General features: G+C 51.6%; 1 protein-coding gene across 1 annotated transcript; it reads right to left on the bottom strand.

The window, feature by feature from the left end:
- Nucleotides 1-4,641: 4,641 nt before the first annotated feature.
- Nucleotides 4,642-10,041, bottom strand: LOC122154101. Its single transcript, XM_042800342.1, has 10 exons — nucleotides 9,687-10,041; nucleotides 8,664-8,735; nucleotides 8,118-8,189; nucleotides 7,836-7,907; nucleotides 7,645-7,746; nucleotides 6,643-6,734; nucleotides 6,309-6,417; nucleotides 5,641-5,703; nucleotides 5,493-5,555; nucleotides 4,642-4,790 (listed from the first exon to the last, which is right to left on the bottom strand). The coding sequence occupies exons 1-10, from the start codon at nucleotides 10,015-10,017 to the stop codon at nucleotides 4,642-4,644; spliced, it is 1,125 nt and encodes a 374-aa protein (XP_042656276.1). The 5' UTR covers nucleotides 10,018-10,041.
- Nucleotides 10,042-20,484: the final 10,443 nt, after the last annotated feature.

The raw sequence follows: 20,484 nt of genomic DNA, 5'->3' as shown, positions 1-20,484 counted from the left end.
AAGGAAAATGTAGTGGGAAAAAAAAATAGTGCCTATAATTGTTTGTTTTTAGTGATTGTAGGTATAACAGAATTTAGAGGTAACAAATTCTGAGGATGCAGTTTGTGTTAGTTCCTGCAGAATAACACCCAATAAACACAGAATGAAAAATAAACCGACAAAAACCAACAGATCAATCCGCCCATTTATTTCTTCACTGAGAGGTATTAGGAGGTGATGGAGGGTGATGTGGTTCTTAAGAATAATTAGCAGAGGCGGTATGAAGAGCTGGCTCACGTGCACAGGAAATTACTGTAGAGACAAATCAGCATGCTGGCGGAACATGTGATAGTAGGTACGGGACCTTGCCGCTTGCTTTCAGCTTTATACTTATCACTTTAACCAGTTTCTTGAGCTACTTCGTATTTACACTTATTAAAAGGATCAAGTGTGCTCAGGTGGTATAATTAAAATCCTTTAGTTGTTTCACACGTGTTGTAAAAAAGCGATCTTTCTAGTGAAATGACCAAGTGTTGAAACACTAACAACATGAGTATGTCATTACTAGAAAGCCTCCTTCAGTGTTGAAGGAAAAGAATCTTCCCTACAAGCTTATTTTTTAAACAGATTCAACTGATTTAGAAGGGAGATAATCTTGAGTCAGAAGTCACCTAAGAACTGCATTTTAAGGAAGTCTTGCAAATCTTCATGTATGTTTTTGTAGTACTTAATAATTCTGAATTTTCCTGAGTAAAACTGAGTGAAGTCAGGTAGAATTTGTCATTCCACAGCTTGTTCTTAGATGTAAAGCACTGTATTATCTTTGATTTTTAACCGACAAACCTATGTGTGTGGTTATACATAAAGCTGATTTCTAAACCATGAAGGTAATTCTAGAGTATGTTTTATTTTTGTTGTATTTCCTATGTTGAAAGTAAGTTTTTTAGGTCTTGTATGAAACAAGAAGGAAATATCAGGTAATATTCTCAAACCTGAGTTAAAAATCCTGCATCACCTTTTTAAGGTAGGCTGTTGTGAGAATTCAGTTTTCTACAAATGACTCAGTCTTGCTACTGCAAACATAGCAAATTTCTGAGAAGGGAACATGCGTAAAAAGTGCCTAATCTTTTTAGGAATTTATAGTTTATAGGAAGATGCTGAAAATGAGTTTGGCAGGGGACATGGAGAAGCTTTTAAGTCTTCTACAAAGCTGTGTGTAAGCTCTTGGCATTCGGTGGGTTTTCTGTTCTCCTAAATGTCAGCAGTTAGTTACTGCTCATCAGCTAAGTCTTCAGAAAACAAATGGTTACCTTAATCCACCTTTGTAATTTAAGAAAACGTTAGTGGGGGGGGCTGAGGTGGGGAGTTAGGGTTTTCTTTTTACTCTGTTAGACACATGTGGTGTGGGGTTTTGGGTTGTCTTTTTTAATCTTGCAATATGCTAGGAGATGCAGTGGTTTTGAATAGGCTATGGAAATAAAAATTCAGAAGTTGGAAAGTGTCATAAATGAAGTGGGGAAAAAATGTCAAAGATGACAGGATAAACAAATTAGAAGCACAGATAAGAATAAAACCAGCAACAAGTGAGCTCACCCAACTGCAAGCCAGAGTGAATGAGACAGAAGTGCCTCAAAACCACCTGAACAGAGAATCAGAGTCTTCAGGTATGAGCAAAACACTCTTCTCATTCTCCTCTCATCTCAGAGGGAGCGAGTGAGCATGCTTGAGAACTGTTGTAGATGAAACATAGCTCTCTAGCATCTCTTTATTGTTCTGTATGGCATTCTTAATTAAAACACTCTACTTGCCTGTTTGGCCTGTGGTTTCACATTCTACCAATGCAGCCTTCAGAGACAAAATTTAGAACCCATTGTTATATTAGAAGCTAAATTTTTCATTTGTACATGATGCATTTCTGAAACCTTGTAAGAAAATCTGGAACTTGGAAACTGAAGCATGAGCTGTTTTTTCTATGTAATATATTACCATACTGGTTCAAAATGCCCAGACTTATATATGCAAACAAGTCAGCAAAAGTTGCTAAAATATGATTGCATGTAATACACCAGAATTAGGATACCAACTAATACTGTAGGCGCTAGTTGATAACATGGGTGTTCTTACTCCAGAATAACTTCCTGCTCCCAGTCCTGTACCTGCAAAATCTAGCAGGTATTAGTAAAGATACAAAGTAAGCAACCTTTAGATTCACTGCTAAGTAACAAGCCTTTCTTCACACTAAATCTTTTATTTTCAGGCAAAATTAGATAAAGGTGCTGAGTTGTACAAAGAAGAAATTGATCATCTCAAAACACAATTGGTAAAATGTGATATGGAAAGAATGAAAGCAATCCAACTCTCTTGAAATTAAGTAAGTTCAAACTTTACCTTGTTACAATTCTCAATGACTTTGGTTTGAGGCCTATTGTCTAGGGCCTTTTTTTTTTTGTTTCAATCGGTCCTTTGACTTATGAGTGAAGATCACGACCCTTTTGGAAGAGCCCAATATGTTCGCTCTATCCGCTTGATACGATACCATTGTTGTGGTTTAGGCCTGGTTGGCAGCCAACCACAATGCAGCAGCTCTCTCTCCCTTCCCCTCCGGCAATGAGAAGGGACAGAGAGCCAGGCTTGGGGTTCGAGATAGGACTGGGATGGGGAAAAAAATCCCCCTTTTATGATCATGAGCAAAGGCAGACTCGTTAGGGGAAGAAAAAAAGAACATACATTTATTACAGACACTAACAACACATAACAGAGTAGGACAGTGAGAGGCATTGCCACATCTTGAGAACACCTTCCCCCCACCCCTCCCTTCTTCCCGGGCTCAGCTCTGCTCCCGATATCTCTACCTCCTCCCCCAGTGGCGCAGGGGCAGGGAATGGGGGGTGCAGTCAGTGCTGCCACTTCCTTCATCTTCGGTGAGGGGAGTGTCCGAAACTTGTTCCTCCCTGCTCCAGTTGTGGTCCCCCTCTCACAGGAGACAGTCCTCCACAAACTTTCTCCGACATGAGTTCCTCCCATGGGCCGCAGCGTTCCCCACACTACTCCGTCATGGGTCACTAACCTTCCTCCGACTGGATTCCCTCCCACGGCTGCAGCCCTTCCCGAGCTGCTCCGGCGTGGGACTCCCCCGCATGCTGCAATCCTCCCAGCACTGAATTACAGCAGTGGGGCTACCTTTTCCCATGAGATCCCTGGCCTTCTTCGGGCACAGAGCCTTGATCAGGCAAGCAGGAGCAACAGGCCATAAATCAATGTCTGCTCCACCGTAGATCTCCATGGGTGGCAGGGGGGGGCCTGCCCTGCCGTCTCCCCACAGGATACAGGGGGGTCTCTGCTCTGGCACACCTCCCCCCTCCTTTCTTCCTCCGTTCCTCCACTGACCTTGGTGTTCATGCAGCTGCAGCAACTCCTCCTCACAAGTCCCACTGCCCGTCACCACGTCCCTTCTTAAATACGTTATCGCAGAGGCGCAGCCGATTGGCTCAATTTCCCAAACAGAAGTGGAGCTGACGTGGAGCTGGGGGAGCTTCGAGAAGCTTCTCACAGGGGGCCGCCCCGATAGCCCCCTCCCCTGCTACCAAAAGACTCCACCACTCACTCAACCCAGGACAAAGGGTAAATGGAGATCTACTCCACGGGGACCTCCCTCGCTGTCCCTCGTGCCCCGATACAAAGTTCGACCCAGAACCCGTGAGTTCCTGAGCTTGCTGCCGTTACGACCCGAGACAAGTGTGCTACTGACCTCTATTTATTGCTACTACCACTATTCTGAAATAAACGGTCGATCCCTGGCGCTGTGGGTCGGGAGTCTGTCAGGAGGGCTGGGGCAATGGGCTCGGGGGACGGGGGGGTGGTTTCAATTCTTCCGGGGGCTGGAGGGTGCTAGGGCTGGTCCCACAACAGCTGGCCAGCTGTGTCTGACGGACGTGGAGGCCGGGGTGGAGGTGGGCGGGCCAGGCATCTGTCCGGGCTGGCGAGGGCCGGTCCCCTGGAGCGCTGTGGCAGGCCGGCCAGTTCTCCAGGCAGAGGTGACGGCCGCTGGTGTCGGGTCCAGCTCTCAGGGGTGCCGGGGTGGGCCGTCCGGACGGCTGTCCGGGCGCGAGGGATGGCTGCTGGGGTTGGGCTAGGCTCCTGAAGCTGCGGAGGGGCGCCTGTGGAGAGAGGAGACTGCTGAGGCCCCGCGGCGGCTGCGGTGCCGGGTGGGTGCCAGGGTGCGGGGCAGCGTGGGCACCCCATGGGTCGTGGGCACCCGGCTGCACGTGGGAGCTGTGGGCACAGAGAGCTCTGTGCAGAAAACGGGGTGCCCTGCACCCCTCGGCTGGGGCTCTGCTCGCCTCCCCACGGCTCATCTCCTCTCGGCCCTGAGCAGCCTGACCTGCCTGCTCTGCACGTGCCGCCAAGGGCACTTGACCCCGGCAGAGCGAGGGGCCCAGAGCTGGGCACGGCACTGCAGGGCCAGGAGAGCCTCCTGTTCTCCTTTCTCGGCGTGCCTGCCAGAGACCAGCACTCGGCTCCCGTGCCCGTCCCTGCCCAGACAAGGGGACAGCCTTGTCTGTCGGAGCGTTTGGCCGGTAACTATCTCGGCACGCCAGAATACCTGGCCTCCAGACGCTTCGTGGCTAATAGCAGCCATCTGACACACAAGTTTGGCAACACTCACTGTTTTCGCTTCCTCCACAGGTGGAACACACAACAAAACACCATCCCAAGCAGCATGGAGCCCAGGACTGCCATGGCACCCTCCACGCAGTACTCCATGAAGTTTCCATGACCCGCAGCATTTGCATTTGTCTTGCCACCCACACCTGGAGGAACAATGCTCTACGTTAGCGTGTCCCGCACGCTACTGGTGATCTCACAGGAGGTCTGACGTTGCCAGGAAACGTTCCTTCGCACTTGCTTGGCCTCCCTGAACCGGTGAACGTCCTGGGGCTGCACCGTTTCCTTGGTTTCGGTAGAAGCCAAGGAAACTCCCAAGGCCGTTGCAAATCAACGCGCTCTGGAGCCTCTCTTTCTGCTCTCAGCTTTGCTTGCACTCTGGGGTGGCCGTAACCCAGTTTTCGCAGTGTCCCCGGTCTGCTCCCCCTTCTCGGTCACCTTCCGCATTTGTGCACAATTTCTGCTGCGCTCGCCCACCTCCACTCTCCGAGGCTCGCTGCTAGTGCTGCTGCATGGAGGCTCTCCCTGGCCCTCTGGGACAACTTGTCCCACTGAACTGAACTCATGAGGCCAAATGGAGAGCACGTCGGGGAGCACAGCTCCCGTTGGACCGATCGACCCTTTGAGTGAGATGGACAAAAGCCATCCCTGCCTCAGGGAGTGCCACCCCCAGCTCTCCCTCCCCAGCTCCGCACCCACACCCTGAGGGGACAGAGTCAGGCCCTCTCGGGAGACACCTGAACCTCGCCCTCTCTCTTCGCCTTCCCTCCAGCATGGGCCCTGCTTGCACACCGCCGCTTTTGGGGACGCGTCTCCCACTTATGGCCCCCTGCCAGACGGCTCAGTACCTGGACTGCTTCGAAAAACTTCATATGTCCCTGCGCGGTGGGCGTTCCCGGGCTTGGACAGAACTGCATAGAAACCAGAGAAAGGGAAAGCCTCAGAGAACTGGGGACGCGTCTCCCACTTATGGCCCCCTGCCAGATGGCTCAGTACCTGGACTGCTTCGAAAAAATCCATATATCCTGGCGCGGTGGGCGTTCCCGGGCTTGGACAGAACTGCATAGAAACCAGAGAAAGGGAAAGCCTCAGAGAAAGGCAAAACCTCAGAGAAAGGGAAATGGCTCAGGCGCAGAGGTTGCAGGAGGATGGTGGAGGTTTCCCCAAAGCCTGTGCCCGACATGTCAGTGCATCCCTTTGGACCTCAGGTCACAGGAGGGATCCCCCGCTGCCGTGCCTGGGGCCTCTAGGGACCCAGGGCAAGCTCTGGCCTGCAGCTATTGCAGGGGGGTACGTTCCATTAAGAGTCGCATTTCCCATCATCTGCTGAGCGTGGCTCAGATGGTCTTGTTCCCCAAATGACTAAGTTCTGAAAGTCCTGTCAACGGGGTGTGGTGGGAGGTGAGCATCTCTCTGCATCCACGGAGGGTTACGAGGGAGCATCTCCCCGGCGCGCTGACGGCAAGCGCCTCCACAGCCCAGAGGTGACCGGCATCCTCAGAGAGCCGGTCCTGGCTGCTGCTTTTGAAGCACTCGCTCTGTACCACCAACTCTTTTGGGTTGTGCTGCCGACAGGACGCGCGGTAGAGGGCACTGGGGGAAGAGCCTGAAGACACGGAGTGATTTTGATGCGTGGTGCTGGAGGATCAAAGGACGGCAATTACCTGGGAGGCCTGTTGACTGAATTGCCCCCGTTTTTGCATCAGACACTCTCACTGCCTGACTGCGTCCTCCCTGAAACGCCTCGTTCTCCACAGTCTCTTGGTCCAGTCTCTTTAGAAAGAAAGAAGGACAATTGAATTAGAAGTAACCGTTCCTCATCAGGAACACAGTATCTCCAGGAGGCCATACTTCTCAACATCCCTTCATGACGCTTAGAAACAAAGCCGGGACATTTGGGGGTGTACCTAGTGCCTAGTCCCAATGACATGTCATTCATGGAGGACAATTTAAGCACTAGACCCTTTCCACTTTAACCAGCAGACAGAAAATCCTGACCTGCTGGGAGACTAGGAGGTTGCACGTGAGCTTGTTCGCATTCCACTTAGTGCATTTTTGGCAAACGGCAAGATGATGGTAAATGACAGAATCTGTCAGAGGGGACAGGAAGATGCTGTAGCCAGTTCAGCTGGGGAAAGAGCCCTTCTGAGCAGCACTTCCCATCGTGTCAACTCCATCCCACGGTCAGGGTAACAGACACGCATGGTGGACTGAAGCGCCAGCTCTTGCAACCATACTCTGGGCATTTTCACAAGTGGCACTGACGAGCCCGCAGTGCCCCGAAACAAGAGGACAACCACAACCGACCGATCCAAAGCACGACTAGACGCAGGCGCAGCTAAACCAACCGAGACTGAATTCACAGCCCTTCATTTGAGCTGCCTTCAAGTTTGGCGTCTGGCCTCAAGCTGGGTGTCCAGCTTGTACCTTTCCCTGGCACCTGAGGTGTCACCGACCATCCTCAGGCATCAAGAACGACGAGGCTGGACCGGGTTGTGAAGGTGGGGCTTCTCCGACCCTGGCCAGGGCACGCCTGCAGCCCTGGCAGTGTCCTGCTGCTCTCAGCTACCCCAAGCTGCCTGCGCATCCTCTCCGCAGCCCAAGGGCACTCTCCCCTCGGGTGGGCGACCGGCGGGGTGCTGGCCCTCTCATGACTTGTCAGGAACCAGCTCCTTGGCAAGTCTGTCACACATTCCAGGCGTGAGGAGCACCAGTTCCTGCCAGCTGGGTACCAAGGTCTGCCCAGAACAGCTCTGACCCCGGTAAGGCTCTAACCGGGGCAGCAGCTGGTCCTGGCACTCGGTTTGAACCGCGACTGGCAGCAGAGAGTCGGGCATCTCTGCAGCTCGCCAGCGCCTGCAAGGCGTGAAACTGAGTGTGGCCGCAGTGAGGCTCTGAGCGACCCCCTCCTCCTGCTGTGCAGGCTACGGCTTGTCCATCCACGCCCCCAAGACCTCCGCTTCCCACGGCTTCTGGTGAAGAGCAATCATCTCTACCCACCATGTGCTGCTTTGTCCAGTTCCTTCAGGACTCCCTCTAGGACTTCTGATGACCGCGGGGAAGATTTTTCCATTTCCGCTCTGTACTTGGCTCTCGGAGGACCTGAACGGAAATCACAAAGTTAAATTTCTGGCAAATAGACTACTGGGAATGAGTGCTTAGTCTGTGGTCAGTCGAGACTGACCACTCACCCCTGCGATGCCAGGTGAGCTCCAGCGCAGGATCCAGCCGAGAAGCGGGAAGAGCCCTCCCTGCACCCACATCTGCAACCAAACACCCACGAGAAGTTTCCGTCACTGCGCTGGGATACAATACACTGACACAGCTGAATAGCAGAACATAGAAGGGCATCACGTAACGACCTGGCACACACAGTGCAGGTCGTCTGCATTCTCACACCCGCAAGAGATGCCTCGCCCACATTTGGCCTTTGAGCTGGCAGCTCCCAAGGGAAGCAAGAAGCCGGGACGTACCCACGCGATCTCCCTGAGCGTCAGCCCTGGAAGCCGGCTGGGAAGCTGGGTAGCCATCGCCTCCAGCCACGTCTGTAAACAAAGAGAACCGAGAGGCTCCCATGAACTGTATTTCACTATACAAAACAATACAGGGGCGTGAAGGCAGTTCAAACAGGGGATTGCTCCATGGCACTCGTCCCCCCCCTCCCCTCAGGAGCACTGTGCAGACAGGTACTGGGGGCCTGGGCCACGCTGATCCAGAAGGAAAGCGTGCACGGAGGTATCGCTCCGGAGAAAGGACTCCCTGCCGCTCACACCAGCTCCAAGAAACTCAGCCCAGCAAGCCCGCTGGCTTTGCAGCAGGCGCTGGAAGCAGCGCAGGGTTGGAGAGGCTGGCCCAGACAGCTTCCCAAGGCAGAGTGCCCTGGGGCACATCAGCGAGCCCAACACATTCGCCCCCTGCTCTTCCGCACGGCGGAGCGTCGGCCAAGAAACTGTTCAGTTCAGTGTTGTCCTGGGCACAGAAAATGAAAACCTAGCTGCTCCCTCATTCCAGTGACGTACCTGTGGGATCGCCCTGAGGCTCCCAGAGAAGATCCGGCGGAGAATTCGGGTGGCCACTGGCTACGGGCACAGCTGTAATCAAGCATGTTCCCATTAGATGTGGGGATCTGCTTCTTTCTGGGTGACCTGCACTGACTGGAAGGGGCTCAGGTAACGACAGGGGAGCCAGCTGTGGGTGGAGGTTTATTGCCGAAGCTGCCGAGGGGCCTGGGTGACCTGTTTGCTGCACCTGGAGGCTTTCAACAGACTGTTCTTTCCAGGCCACGTGCAACAACACCCCTCAAGGCCCAGCGGATGGACAAAGCTACGTAGGGCCCCTGGGGGATTTTTCTCACGGGGAGGTCTCTTCTGTGCACAAAAGCAGCCCACGTGAAAGCAGCGGAGGAAAACAGCGATCACTCATTCACACGTCTCGTGGAGAAGAGAGCCCTGGCCAGGCAGAGGCTGCTGCAGCAGCGCTGCCCTGTCCGGTCGCCATCTGCTCCCCGGGCTGTGGGCTGGGGACGTGTGTCCCACGGGGACCCGGGTTCGCCCAAGGAGAGGGAGCACTGCAGGGCTGGGGCAGGAACGCTCCTCTTTTCTTTCCTGAGCGGCCAGATCTCGCTCAAGGCCGGCCGGCCCCAAGGCTGAAAGCCGGGATGCCGCCGGGGAGCGGCAGAGCCACCAACCTGGGCCCATCTGGCAGCGAGCAGCCCGGGGAAGAAGTGCTCCCGCGGGCTCTTGCCTGGCTCCTGCAGTGCTGCTCCGGCCCTGGCACACAGCCCGGGGGAAGGCTGCCCCGGGGCAGGGCGGCACAGGGCTGGCTCGAGGGACGGTTGCTCCCCGCCGCCCCCGGCCCCACCGTTCGTTCCCCTGGAAAACGCCCCCACAGCGGCCGCAGCCCCCTGCGCCTCCCCGCAGGACATCTGCCTCCCACTGCCCGTGGAGCTGGGCACGGCTCCCCCGGCCCGGCCCGGCCCCGCTGTCACCCCGAGGGGCAGTGGGTGCCGGGCCGCGCTGCCAGGGCTGGGTGCTGGCCCTCACCTGCCCGCACGCCTAATCCCCGCGCTCGCCACCGCGCACCGCTGACACGCCGGGCTTGCAGGGCCACCAGGACGAGGAGGAGGAGGCGGGTGGGGGCCATGGCCCCCTGCGCCTGCCCCGCGCCGCTGCCGCTGCCGGCACTGCTGAAGCGGTGCCCGCGGCACAGCCCTCCAGCGCCGGGCGGGGCCCGGCAGGGCTCTGTGACGTCAGAGCCCGGCCTCCGCGCGTCACCGGGCCCCTGGGGCACCGCCCCTGCCCCGAGCACCGCCCCCGGCCCGCCCCGGCCCCCCCCGGCCCCTCGGGAGGGCGGGGGGCGCCTGTGCCAGCCCATTGCTGCCCCCGCGGCGGGGCCCTGGCAGGCGGGGGCCGCTCACCTCATGGCCCTGCCCCGGGGGGGAAGGGTCAGCTTGGAGACCCCCGGAGAAAGATTCCGCCGGGGGCGAGAAAGACGTTCTCTGGGTCTGGGAAAGGCAAAGGCATCCGTCACCGGCAGAGCGAGGAGATGGCCTGCTTGGAGCACGGGCACCCTGCACACCTCGGAGGGGCTACGTTGCCAACTTGGCCAGCAAACTCAAGCTCCGCGGCTCCTTCGCGGAACTCGCCTCCTTCTAATGCTAAAAATCCCGCCGGCAGGTCAGAGAGAGCCTTGTCCGGGGGAAGAGCCTTCCCCTGGCTGGGGCGTGCCACCACACGCGTTGTGGCAGCAGTGGCAGAATTGCACGGGAACTACTGTGAAGAATGTAACATAAAGCATTTTACTTCAGCCATGTCAGAAACAAGCTCATGTATATTAAAAAAAAAAATAAAAAAAAAGTTTTATTGGGGACAAAGTCAGTGGAGCAAAGAACACAGTGCTGGGCGCAGTGGCGCAGTCTGCCCCAGCTGGGGCTTCTTTCTGTAGAGCCTCCAGGAGATTTCACTGGTTGAGCGAAAACGGCGGGTTTTCTCCTCTTGACACCTGCCCAGCTCCTTTTTCTTGGTTTCTCCGAGGCTGTCTCTCTCAGTACTTTTCCACTGCCTTCTCGGGTGGTTAGTGTGTGTGTGTGTGTGGGGGGGTGAAGTCCAGGTTCCTCTCCATCAGGAGTTCTTTGCTTAACCCTTTTCTGCTGGCTGCCATTCCTCCCCAGCCCCCCCATCCAGATTCCCCTTTACATGACACCTAACCACAGACCCCACCCCCCCATCCTCCTCCTTGCCCAACTCCCCACAATGCCCAACCATATGCCTAACTTGTGATCACAAAAGGCTTGCTTAACTGTTATAATTTTAACAATACTGCTTTAATAACAGTAACTCAATAAAAGGAATTGTTTAATCACTTTTAGCGAAAGCAAAATTCTTCTGTTACTTCTCCCAAACCACCCCTTTTCTTTTTAATACCATATTTTGCCTGAGCTTACTAACACTTGTCTCATTCTTTTCTGAATATCCTATCTTTGTGGGCACCGGCTGATGCAGCCATTTCAGGGTTTACCGGCATAGCTGCTATTTGCATCCCCTCAATAACATGAGATACTAGCCATATAAAGCAGGGTATTAAACATGGTAAAAACAAGCAGCCTGTGACAGCACAAAGGACGTAAAATACAACCTTTTCCCACACTCTGATGTTGGACATAACAATAAATCACTTGTTGCACGGATTTGCCGCTATTAGAGCGAACTAGATCAGGATGATGAGCGGAGGTCCAGTATAACATAGAGTCCCACCTCTCATGCCCATGGGCATGCAGCCCACAGCTGAGATAAAGGTCTTCTTGGTGACGAGCACAGAGGTTAACCCGGTCTTGCCCTCTACTGTTTTCAAATGTAACAAATCCGTGTTTTAACAGTCAGTCAATTCAAGTGCAGCTCCTTTGTAGCCACTTCCTTTGTTTCTAAGCAAATGTTTTTCGGCACTTTCTGTCAGTGTCCTTCCACCGACTCTCAGGGACATCCCAAATTTCGGGGACTAACCTCCTTTTCCCACAAATCAAGGTTACAGTTCGTGCCCCTTCCCTATACTCACAGTCCCTGTTACAGTTATAACACAATTTTCTCCATATACAATACCACCTGTGGTTACACGTTTCACACTCACACAAAACCCACGCTTCATGAAATTCGTGTATGCACTCGAGACATGGTATTACCCTAATAGGTTGATTTTCTAGCAATGCCCGATCTAACCCAAAACGCTCATAGTCTATTACCAAACAGCTTTTTCCCTGATATCTTTTTGTGGTTCCCCATACAGCGAGTAAGTAAATTTTCAGTGTCACGCCCGAACCCAGTCCCCTCCCGACAAATTTATTTAGTCCTTTTGAGGTAGACTCGTAGTTATCACTTGATGGTACCACAGTCCACTCCCGAGGCTTTTCCACCGGTCCTTTTCCTCGGGAGGCAGGAGTCCACCCCTTTTCTTTTGTTCGGATCGCTGTCTCGGTGGTCAGCAGCACCTGAAATGGACCTTCCCACTCGGGAGTTAAGGATTGATCGTTCCACACTTACATACTGATTTTCTACTTCTGTGCTGACAATATCCCTGTTATTACTCATAGATGGTAATCCAAACATCATTTCATAGGGAGAAATTCCCAGGTCTGTTCGTGGCTGAGTACGGATCCTTAATAAGGCCAACGGCAGGCATTTAATCCAAGGCGTCCGAGTCTCGATCATTAACTTAGTCGAGGTTTGTTTTGAAATTTGATTCATTCTTTCTCCTCTTCCAGAACTTTGAGGGTGCCACAGGGTGTGCCACGCCCATTCGATCCCTAAAGCTTCAGATAGTTGTTGTAAGATTTTTGAAGTGAAATGTGTTCCTCTGTCTGAGTCTATTCTTTCCATTAATCCATAGCTGGGGATAATGTTTTCCAATAACACCTTGGATCCCACGCTTGCCATTGCCCTTGGTGTGGGGAATGCTTCCACCCAATGAGGTAAGTGAGCCACTAATACCAACAGGTACTTCCACCTTTGTATTTGAGGTAGCTCTGTGAAGTCTACCTGGAGGCTTTGAAAAGGCCGTATGGCTAGCTCCCATCTCCCAGCCACCTTTCCTCTCATTACCTTTTTGTTCACTTTTTGACAAATCAGCAGCTAGTTGTTTAGCTGCCGTGTTTATTCCTATACACCCATATTCTCTAAGAAAAAATCACAAAGCGCTTGCATTCCCCAGTGTGTTTACTGATGCATTAATGACAGAAGTTCTTGTGATAATGTTTTGTTTAAAATCTGCCTTCCATGGACTGGTAAAGTCCATTTTCCTTATGGATATTTTTCACCCCCTATTTTAAGTATATCCTTCTCCTCTTGTTCTGTGAAATTCCCGACTTAATTCTCATAATCCCCTGGCGTTACTACTGCTGATGACTCTGTAGCTGTTTCTCTGTCTGCTTGATCTGCTAAGTTATTCCCCCTTATTTCCATCGATGCTCCCCTCTGATGCCCTCTCACACGCACAATTGCAATTTCTGAGGGGAGATTCAGGACTTTTAAAACTTCTCTAACCACCTGCTCGTGTACTAGCTCCTTCCCTTTTATATTCACAAGCCCACACTTCCCCAAATTTGTGGACTACTCCAAACGCATACTTTGAGTCTGTGTACACTGTCCCTTCCTTATGTTTCAAATATGTCCACGCCTGTTTCAGGGCATAGAGTTCACAGACCTGCGCTGACCACCCAGCAGCTATTTTCCCTTTTTCTAACACTCCCATTTTCTGCCCATAGATAACTGCATAACCCGATATTCTTTTCCCTTCTAGGCATTGAGAGGACCCATCAATAAATAGTTTTTCCCTATAGGGCAAAGGTTCATCTAACACTTGTTCTCTTGTTGTTGTTTGATAATTAATAAAATCCAAACAGTCATGTTCTGGTTCCTGAACACCCTCCCCATATAGAAATAGGGATTAATATTTTTAGTTGTTATTAACGTGAGCTCTATCTGATTGTCCTGGTTGGGGCTGGACTAGAGTTCCTGTTGGTTTCAGTAGCTGGAGGAGTGCTGCAGCACAGAGACCCCAGGGGCTCCCCAGGGCCCAGTGCCCTCACCTGTGTGCGGGGGCGGGGGGAGCACAGCTGGAGGGCTGGGCCCCGATTGGCTGATAGTCCATGTCATGTGACATTGTGCTCACCATATAAAGGCAGGAGCGGGTGTGGGGTGTTGCCACTTCTGGGAGTGTGGCTGTGGTGGCTTTGTGTTTGGGATTGCTGGCTGGGAGCAGGTGGGTGTTGGTTGGCGGGTGGTGAGCAGCTGTATTTTACATTACCTGCTGATACTGCTGTCAGTGTATTATTCTGTTACTGTTATTGAACTGTTTTTATCTCAACCCGTGAGTCTCCCTTTGCCCCTCCGATTCCCTCCCCATTCCCAAGTGGGGGGAGGGTGGGTGAGCGGCTGTGTGGCGTTTAGCTGCTGAGTAGGCTCAAACCACAACAGTCCTTTTTGGCGCCCAAGGTGGGGCACAAAGGGTTGAGATAACAACAGATTTGATCTGTGAGTACTATCAAGTTTGTTATAATGCCGACTGCACATCCTGTTACAATGTCATTTGCTTGGCTCCTAAAATCATGGGTTTTGTTGCTGCAGTTGTGTTATGCATCCCATTACTTACTATATGTAGTCCCCATGCTGCTGCTTATTACCCGTGGGAATTGGATTAAGATTTTTGCCTTGCTGTATTATGTAACTCTAATTTATGGCATGATAAAATCTTCTGTCATGGGAGTTGTGGGGCACCTACTGGAATGGGTTAGTAACTACACCCTCCACCTTTTCTCCTCAGAAAGCCCACCCAAGGGGGAGATACCTTTTTCCATCTTCTCCAAGCTACTTGCAAGTATACTTGAGAATGCTGAGAACTCTGAATATCCATGGAATGCTCATATTAACGTTGTTGTCTTGTTTCTGGAAGCTGTAGTGTTCCTGAATGTGGTTCAGGTTCTGTTTCGGGTTAAGCAACTGTTTCTGAATACCACCCAGAGGTCTACCCCAGGGTTGCAGAGTTATGAGTGGCTGGGAGTGTGGGGTAGCATGGGCAAGTACCTAGGACAGTGGGGACCTCCAATGTTTTGGAATTTCACCCCTGAACAAGTGCGGGATCCTGAGAAATTAGTAAAATATTTAGAAAAGGTGTGCTGTCATCCTGACACCTCAAGAGAGACGCAGATCATTGCAACATGCTGGGGCCTGGCCCACGCCTACCGAACCTGCTCACCACTCTGCAGTACCCTCAAAAGGAAGACGTCTCTGCATCTGCGAGCAAAACAACCGGCACTGCAACCACTCTGACCCCCCCACCAGGCACTGCAGCCACTCCAACTCAGGTGACAGACACTGCAGCCAATCCGACCCCTACGATAATTACTGCAGGTGAACTGGAGCATCAATCCACAACAGTATCAGTTGCTCCCATACAGAAGAAGAAATACACTAAAAAATCCCCTCGCATTGTAAAAGGTGATGATGAACCAGGGCCGTCACAAGAACAGGAGGAGGAGGCAGATCCAGTGGTAATCACCCGATCCCTATCCCTGAGTGAACTACGACACATGCGAAAGGATTTCAGTTGCCATCCAGGCGAACACCTCCTTACCTGGCTGCTCCGATGCTGGGATAGCGGGGCCAACAGTGTGGAATTAGAAGGTAGAGAGGCCAGGCAACTGGGATCCCTGTCCAGGGATGCAGGCATTGACAAGGTTATTGGAAGAAAGACACAAACGCTCAGCCTTTGGAGATGACTGCTGTCAGGCGTGAGGGACAGATATCCCTTCAAGGAAGATCTTACATGTCATCTAAGTAAGTGGACTGCCATGGAGAGAGGCATCCAATACCTGAGGGAACTGGCTGTGTGGGAGATGGTTTATTATGATCCAGACGATGCGCGGCTACCCACAGACCCAGATGAAGTCCAACACACCCGGCCCATGTGGCGGAAGTTTATACGGAGTGCTCCATCATCACATTCAAATGCACTAGCAGTATTTGACTGGAGAGACGAAGAGGGACCAACTATGGATGACTTGGCTCGCCGACTCCGGCACTACGAAGAAAGTCTCTCTTCTTCCATTGTCGCAGCTGTGGAGAAACTGTCACAAGAAGTCCGACAACTCAAAGAGGACATGTTCTACTCTCCACCTCCACAGACTAAGGTCTTGGCTATCAGGAGCAAACGACTCCCTACTCAAGCGAGACGATATACGCCATGGGAGAACCTATGGTATTACCTGCATGACCATGGAGAAGATATGAGTAAATGGGACTGGAAACCCACCTATGTTCTAAGAGAGCGGGTCTGAGAGTTGGAAGGAAGAATGGCTACAAATCAAGGTTCTTCCAGGATAAGTGCTGCTCCGGTCTCAGCTAATCAGTTACCCAAACAGCGTAGAAGAATTGACTTTGCTCCTGATCCTATGAGGAGAACTTCTGAGTCGTACTTACAAGAAGTGAGTAACCAGGATGAGACCGAGGTTCGCACAGACCGCACTAACCCCTTCATCAACAGTGGATACTATGAGCAGCATTAGAGGGGCCCTGCCTCCAGCCAGGTGGAGGACAGGGACAGTCGTGTTTACTGGACTGTGTGGATTCGATGGCCTGGCACATCGGACCCCCAGGAGTATAAGGCTTTGGTGGACACTGGTGCCCAGTGCACCCTGATGCCGTCGAATTTCCAAGGGACAGAGGCTATCTGTATCTCAGGAGTGACAGGAGGTTCTCAACAGCTGACTGTGGTGGAGGCTGAGGTGAGCCTAACTGGAAATGAGTGGCAAAAGCACCCTGTTGTAACTGGCCAGGAATCTCCCTGTATTCTTGGAATAGATTATCTCCGGAGAGGGTAGTTTAAAGACCCAGAAGGGTACTGGTGGGCTCTTGGTATAGCTGCCTTGGAGACAGAAGAAATCAAACAGCTGTCCACTCTGCCAGGGCTCTCAGAGGATCCTTCTGCTGTGGGACTGCTGAAGATTGAAGAGCAGCAGGTGCCAATTGCTACCACAACTGTGCACCGATGGCAATATCGCACCAACAGACTCTGTAGTTCCCATCCACCAACTGATTCGTCAACTCGAGAGCCAAGGGGTGATCAGCAAGACTCGCTAACCCTTCAACAGCCCTATATGGCCAGTGTGGAAGTCTAATGGAGAGTGGAGACTGACAGTGGACTATTGGGGCCTGAATGAAGTCACACCACCGCTAAGTGCTGCTGTGCCAGACATGCTGCAGCTTCAGTATGAACTGGAGTCAAAGGCAGCCAAGTGGTATGCCACAGCTGATATCACCAATGCCTTTTTCTCCATCCCTCTGGCAGCAGAGTGCAGGCCACAGTTTGCTTTCACCTGGAGGGGTGTCCAATACACCTGGAACAGACTGTCCTAGGGGTGGAAACACAGTCCCACTATTTACCATGGACTGATCCACACTGCGCTGGAACAGGGTGAAGCTCCAGAACATTTACAATACATTGATGACATCATTATATGGGGGAATACAGCAGAAGAGGTTTTTGAGAAGGGAGAGAAAATAGTTAAAATTCTTTTGAGAGCTGGCTTCACCATAAAACGGGGTAAAGGCAAGGGCCCTGCAGAGGAGATTCAGTTTTCAGGAATCAAATGGCAAGATGGACGTCATCAGATTCCAATGGATGTGATTAATAAAATAACGGCGATTTCTCCACCAGCTAGCAGAAAGGAAACACAAGCTTTTCTAGGTGTTGTGGGTTTCTGGAGAATGCATATTCCAAATCACAGTCAGATCGTAAGCCCTCTTTATCAAGTGACCCGGAAGAAAAAATAGTTTTTATGCGGCCCTGAGCAGCGGCAGGCCTCTGACCAAATTAAACACGAAATAGTTCATGCAGTAAGCCTTGGGCCAGTTCGGGCAGGACATGATGTTAAAAACGTGCTCTACACTGCAGCTGAGGAGAATGGCCCTACCTGGAGTCTTTGGCAGAGGGCACCAGAGGAGACCCGGGGTTGACCCCTGGGATTCTGGAGTCGAGGATATAGAGGATCCAAAGCCCGTTATACTCTAACTGAAAAAGAGATACTGGCAGCATATGAAGGGGTCCGAGCTGCTTCAGAAATAATTGGTACAGAAGCACAGCTCCTCTTGGCACCCCGACTGCCGGTACTGGGCTGGATGTTCAAAGGGAGGGTCCCTTCAACACATCATGCAACTGATGCTACGTGGAGTAAGTGGGTCACACTCATCACACAGCGGGCTCAAATAGGAAGCCCCAGCCGCCCAGGAACACTAGAAGTAATCACAAATTGGCCAGAAAACAAAGATTTTGAAATGTCACCAGAGGAAGAGGTGACCCGAGCTGAGGAGGCACCGCCATATAATGACCTACCAGATAATGAGAAGCGCTATGCCTTATTTACTGATGGGTCCTGTCGCATTGTAGGGAAACATCGGAAGGGGAAGGCTGCTGTGTGGAGCCCCACACGTCGGGTCGCAGAAGCTGCTGAAGGAGAGGGTGAATGCAGTCAATTTGCAGAGGTGAAAGTCATCCAGCTGGCCTTAAGTATCGCCGAGCAAGAAAAATGGCCAGTCCTTTACCTCTACACTGACTCATGGATGGTGGCAAATGCTCTGTGGGGGTGGCTGCAGCAGTGGAAACAGAGTGGCTGGCAGCGTAGAGGCAAACCCATCTGGGCTGCCAACTTATGGCAAGATATTGCTGCTCGGGTAGAGAACTTGTCTGTGAGAGTACGTCATGTAGATGCTCATGTACCCAAAAATCGAGCGACCGAAGAACATCGAAACAACCATCAAGTGGACCAAGCTGCTAAAATTAAGGTAGCTCAAGTGGATCTGGACTGGCAACATAAGGGCAAAAAGTTTATGGCTCGATGGGCCCATGATACCTCAGGCCATCAAGGAAGAGATGCAACATATAGATGGGATCGTGACCGAGGAGTGGACTTAACTATGGACATTATATCACAGGTTATCCATGAATGTGAGACCTGTGCTGCCATCAAGCAAGCTAAGAGGTTGAAACCTCTTTGGTATGGAGGGTGATGGTTAAAGTATAGATACGGGGAGGCCTGGCAGATCGATTACATTACACTCCCACAAACTCGACATGGCAAACATTACGTTCTCACAATGGTAGAAGCAACTACTGGATGGCTGGAAACATATGCTGTGCCCCATGCCACTGCCTGGAACACTATTCTGGGCCTTGAAAAACAAGTCCTGTGGCGGCATGGCACCCCAGATAGAATTGAGTCAGATAATGGCACTCATTTTCAAAATAATCTCATAAATACCTGGGCAAAAGAACATGGCATTGAGTGGATATATCACATTCCCTATCACGCACCAGCCTCTGAGAAAATCGAGCGGTACAATGGGTTACTAAAGACCATGCTGAGAGCAATGGGAGGTGGAACTCTTAAACACTGGGACACACATTTAGCAAAGGCCATGTGGTTAGTCAATACTAGAGGATCTACCAACCAGGCTGGCCCTGCCCAGTCCAACCTTCTGCGTGCTGTAGATGGGGATAAAGTCCCAGTAGTGCACCTTAACAACATGCTAGGAAAGACTGTCTGGGTTATTCCCACTTTAGGTATAGGTAAGCCCATACGTGGAATTACCTTTGCACAAGGACCTGGGTGCACTTGGTGGGTAATGCAGAAGAATGGGGAAGTCCGATGTGTGCCTCAGGGGGACTTAACGTTAGGTGAAAATAGCCAATAAATTGAACTGTATTAGGTCAATCACCAAACAGCCCTATCAATGCATCGCTATGATTGACACACATTATATAACAGCATCACACTCATGAAGGAACACATGAACTCAAAGTCAGGATTGGTTTCAGCAACTGATGCCCAGTGACTCCCATAGACCATGAATACAGACGGCGTCAGATGTATCAGCCACCAGCTCCAACTGTAACAGACACTTAATGCCTTCCTCCTGCAACGTCACCTGGTCACCTATTCCCTACTGACCAAGAATCACCCTTCCTGCCTTAAAAGACTATTATGACAGATGGAACGCAAAGTTATGAACCAAATGAACTTATGATACATTCTGCAGTGATGGCCCAGTGACTGAGGGAATGCTGTCTGTGTGCACATGCCTAAAACCCAGGAGAAAGGATAACAATCAATTAGACTGTATTGGGTAATAGTGGAACTTGAGCATAATGTAAATGATATGGAATAAGGGGTGGATACTGTCTTGCTTTGGGCCGAAATAGAGTTAATATTCCTTTTCAGGGACTAGATGAGTGCTGTGTTTTGGATTTAGCTTTGGGTTTGGTATGGGAAGAATGCTGATAGCACACTGATGTTTTCAGCTGCTGCCGAGACTTCAAGGACTCTCCGACTCTCCATGTCCTGCCCGTGCGCAAGGGCACAGGGAGCAGGGAGGGAGCACGGCCAGAGCACCTGACCCAAACTGGCCAGTGAAATATTCCATATCATGGAACGTCATGCTCACTATATAGAGGAGGGGTGGTTGGGAAGGGGCTCTCTCGCTTCCGGGATTGCGATTGTGGGATCTTGGTATCTCGGGGTCGCTGGCCGGGAACGGGCTGGGTATTGGTTGGCGGGTGGTGAGCAATTACGCTGTACATTGCCTGTTTATATATTTCTTTTTGTTTTCCCCCTATCATTGTCATTGTTCTCGTTTTATTGCTGTTATGAAACTGTTCTTATCTCAGCCTGCGAGTCTCCCTTCACCCCTCTAATCCCCTCCCCCATTCCCAGGTGGGGAGGGGGAAGGGAGGGTGACCAGCTGTGGGGGTTGGCTGCTGACCAGGCCCAAACCAAGACACGTGGATTTGTTAAACAGA

This window comes from Tyto alba, unplaced genomic scaffold (genome assembly GCF_018691265.1).
Source record: "Tyto alba isolate M040663 unplaced genomic scaffold, T.alba_DEE_v4.0 Super-Scaffold_31, whole genome shotgun sequence".
Classification (NCBI taxonomy): domain Eukaryota; kingdom Metazoa; phylum Chordata; class Aves; order Strigiformes; family Tytonidae; genus Tyto; species Tyto alba.
This window is presented reverse-complemented; position numbering and strand designations above follow the sequence as displayed.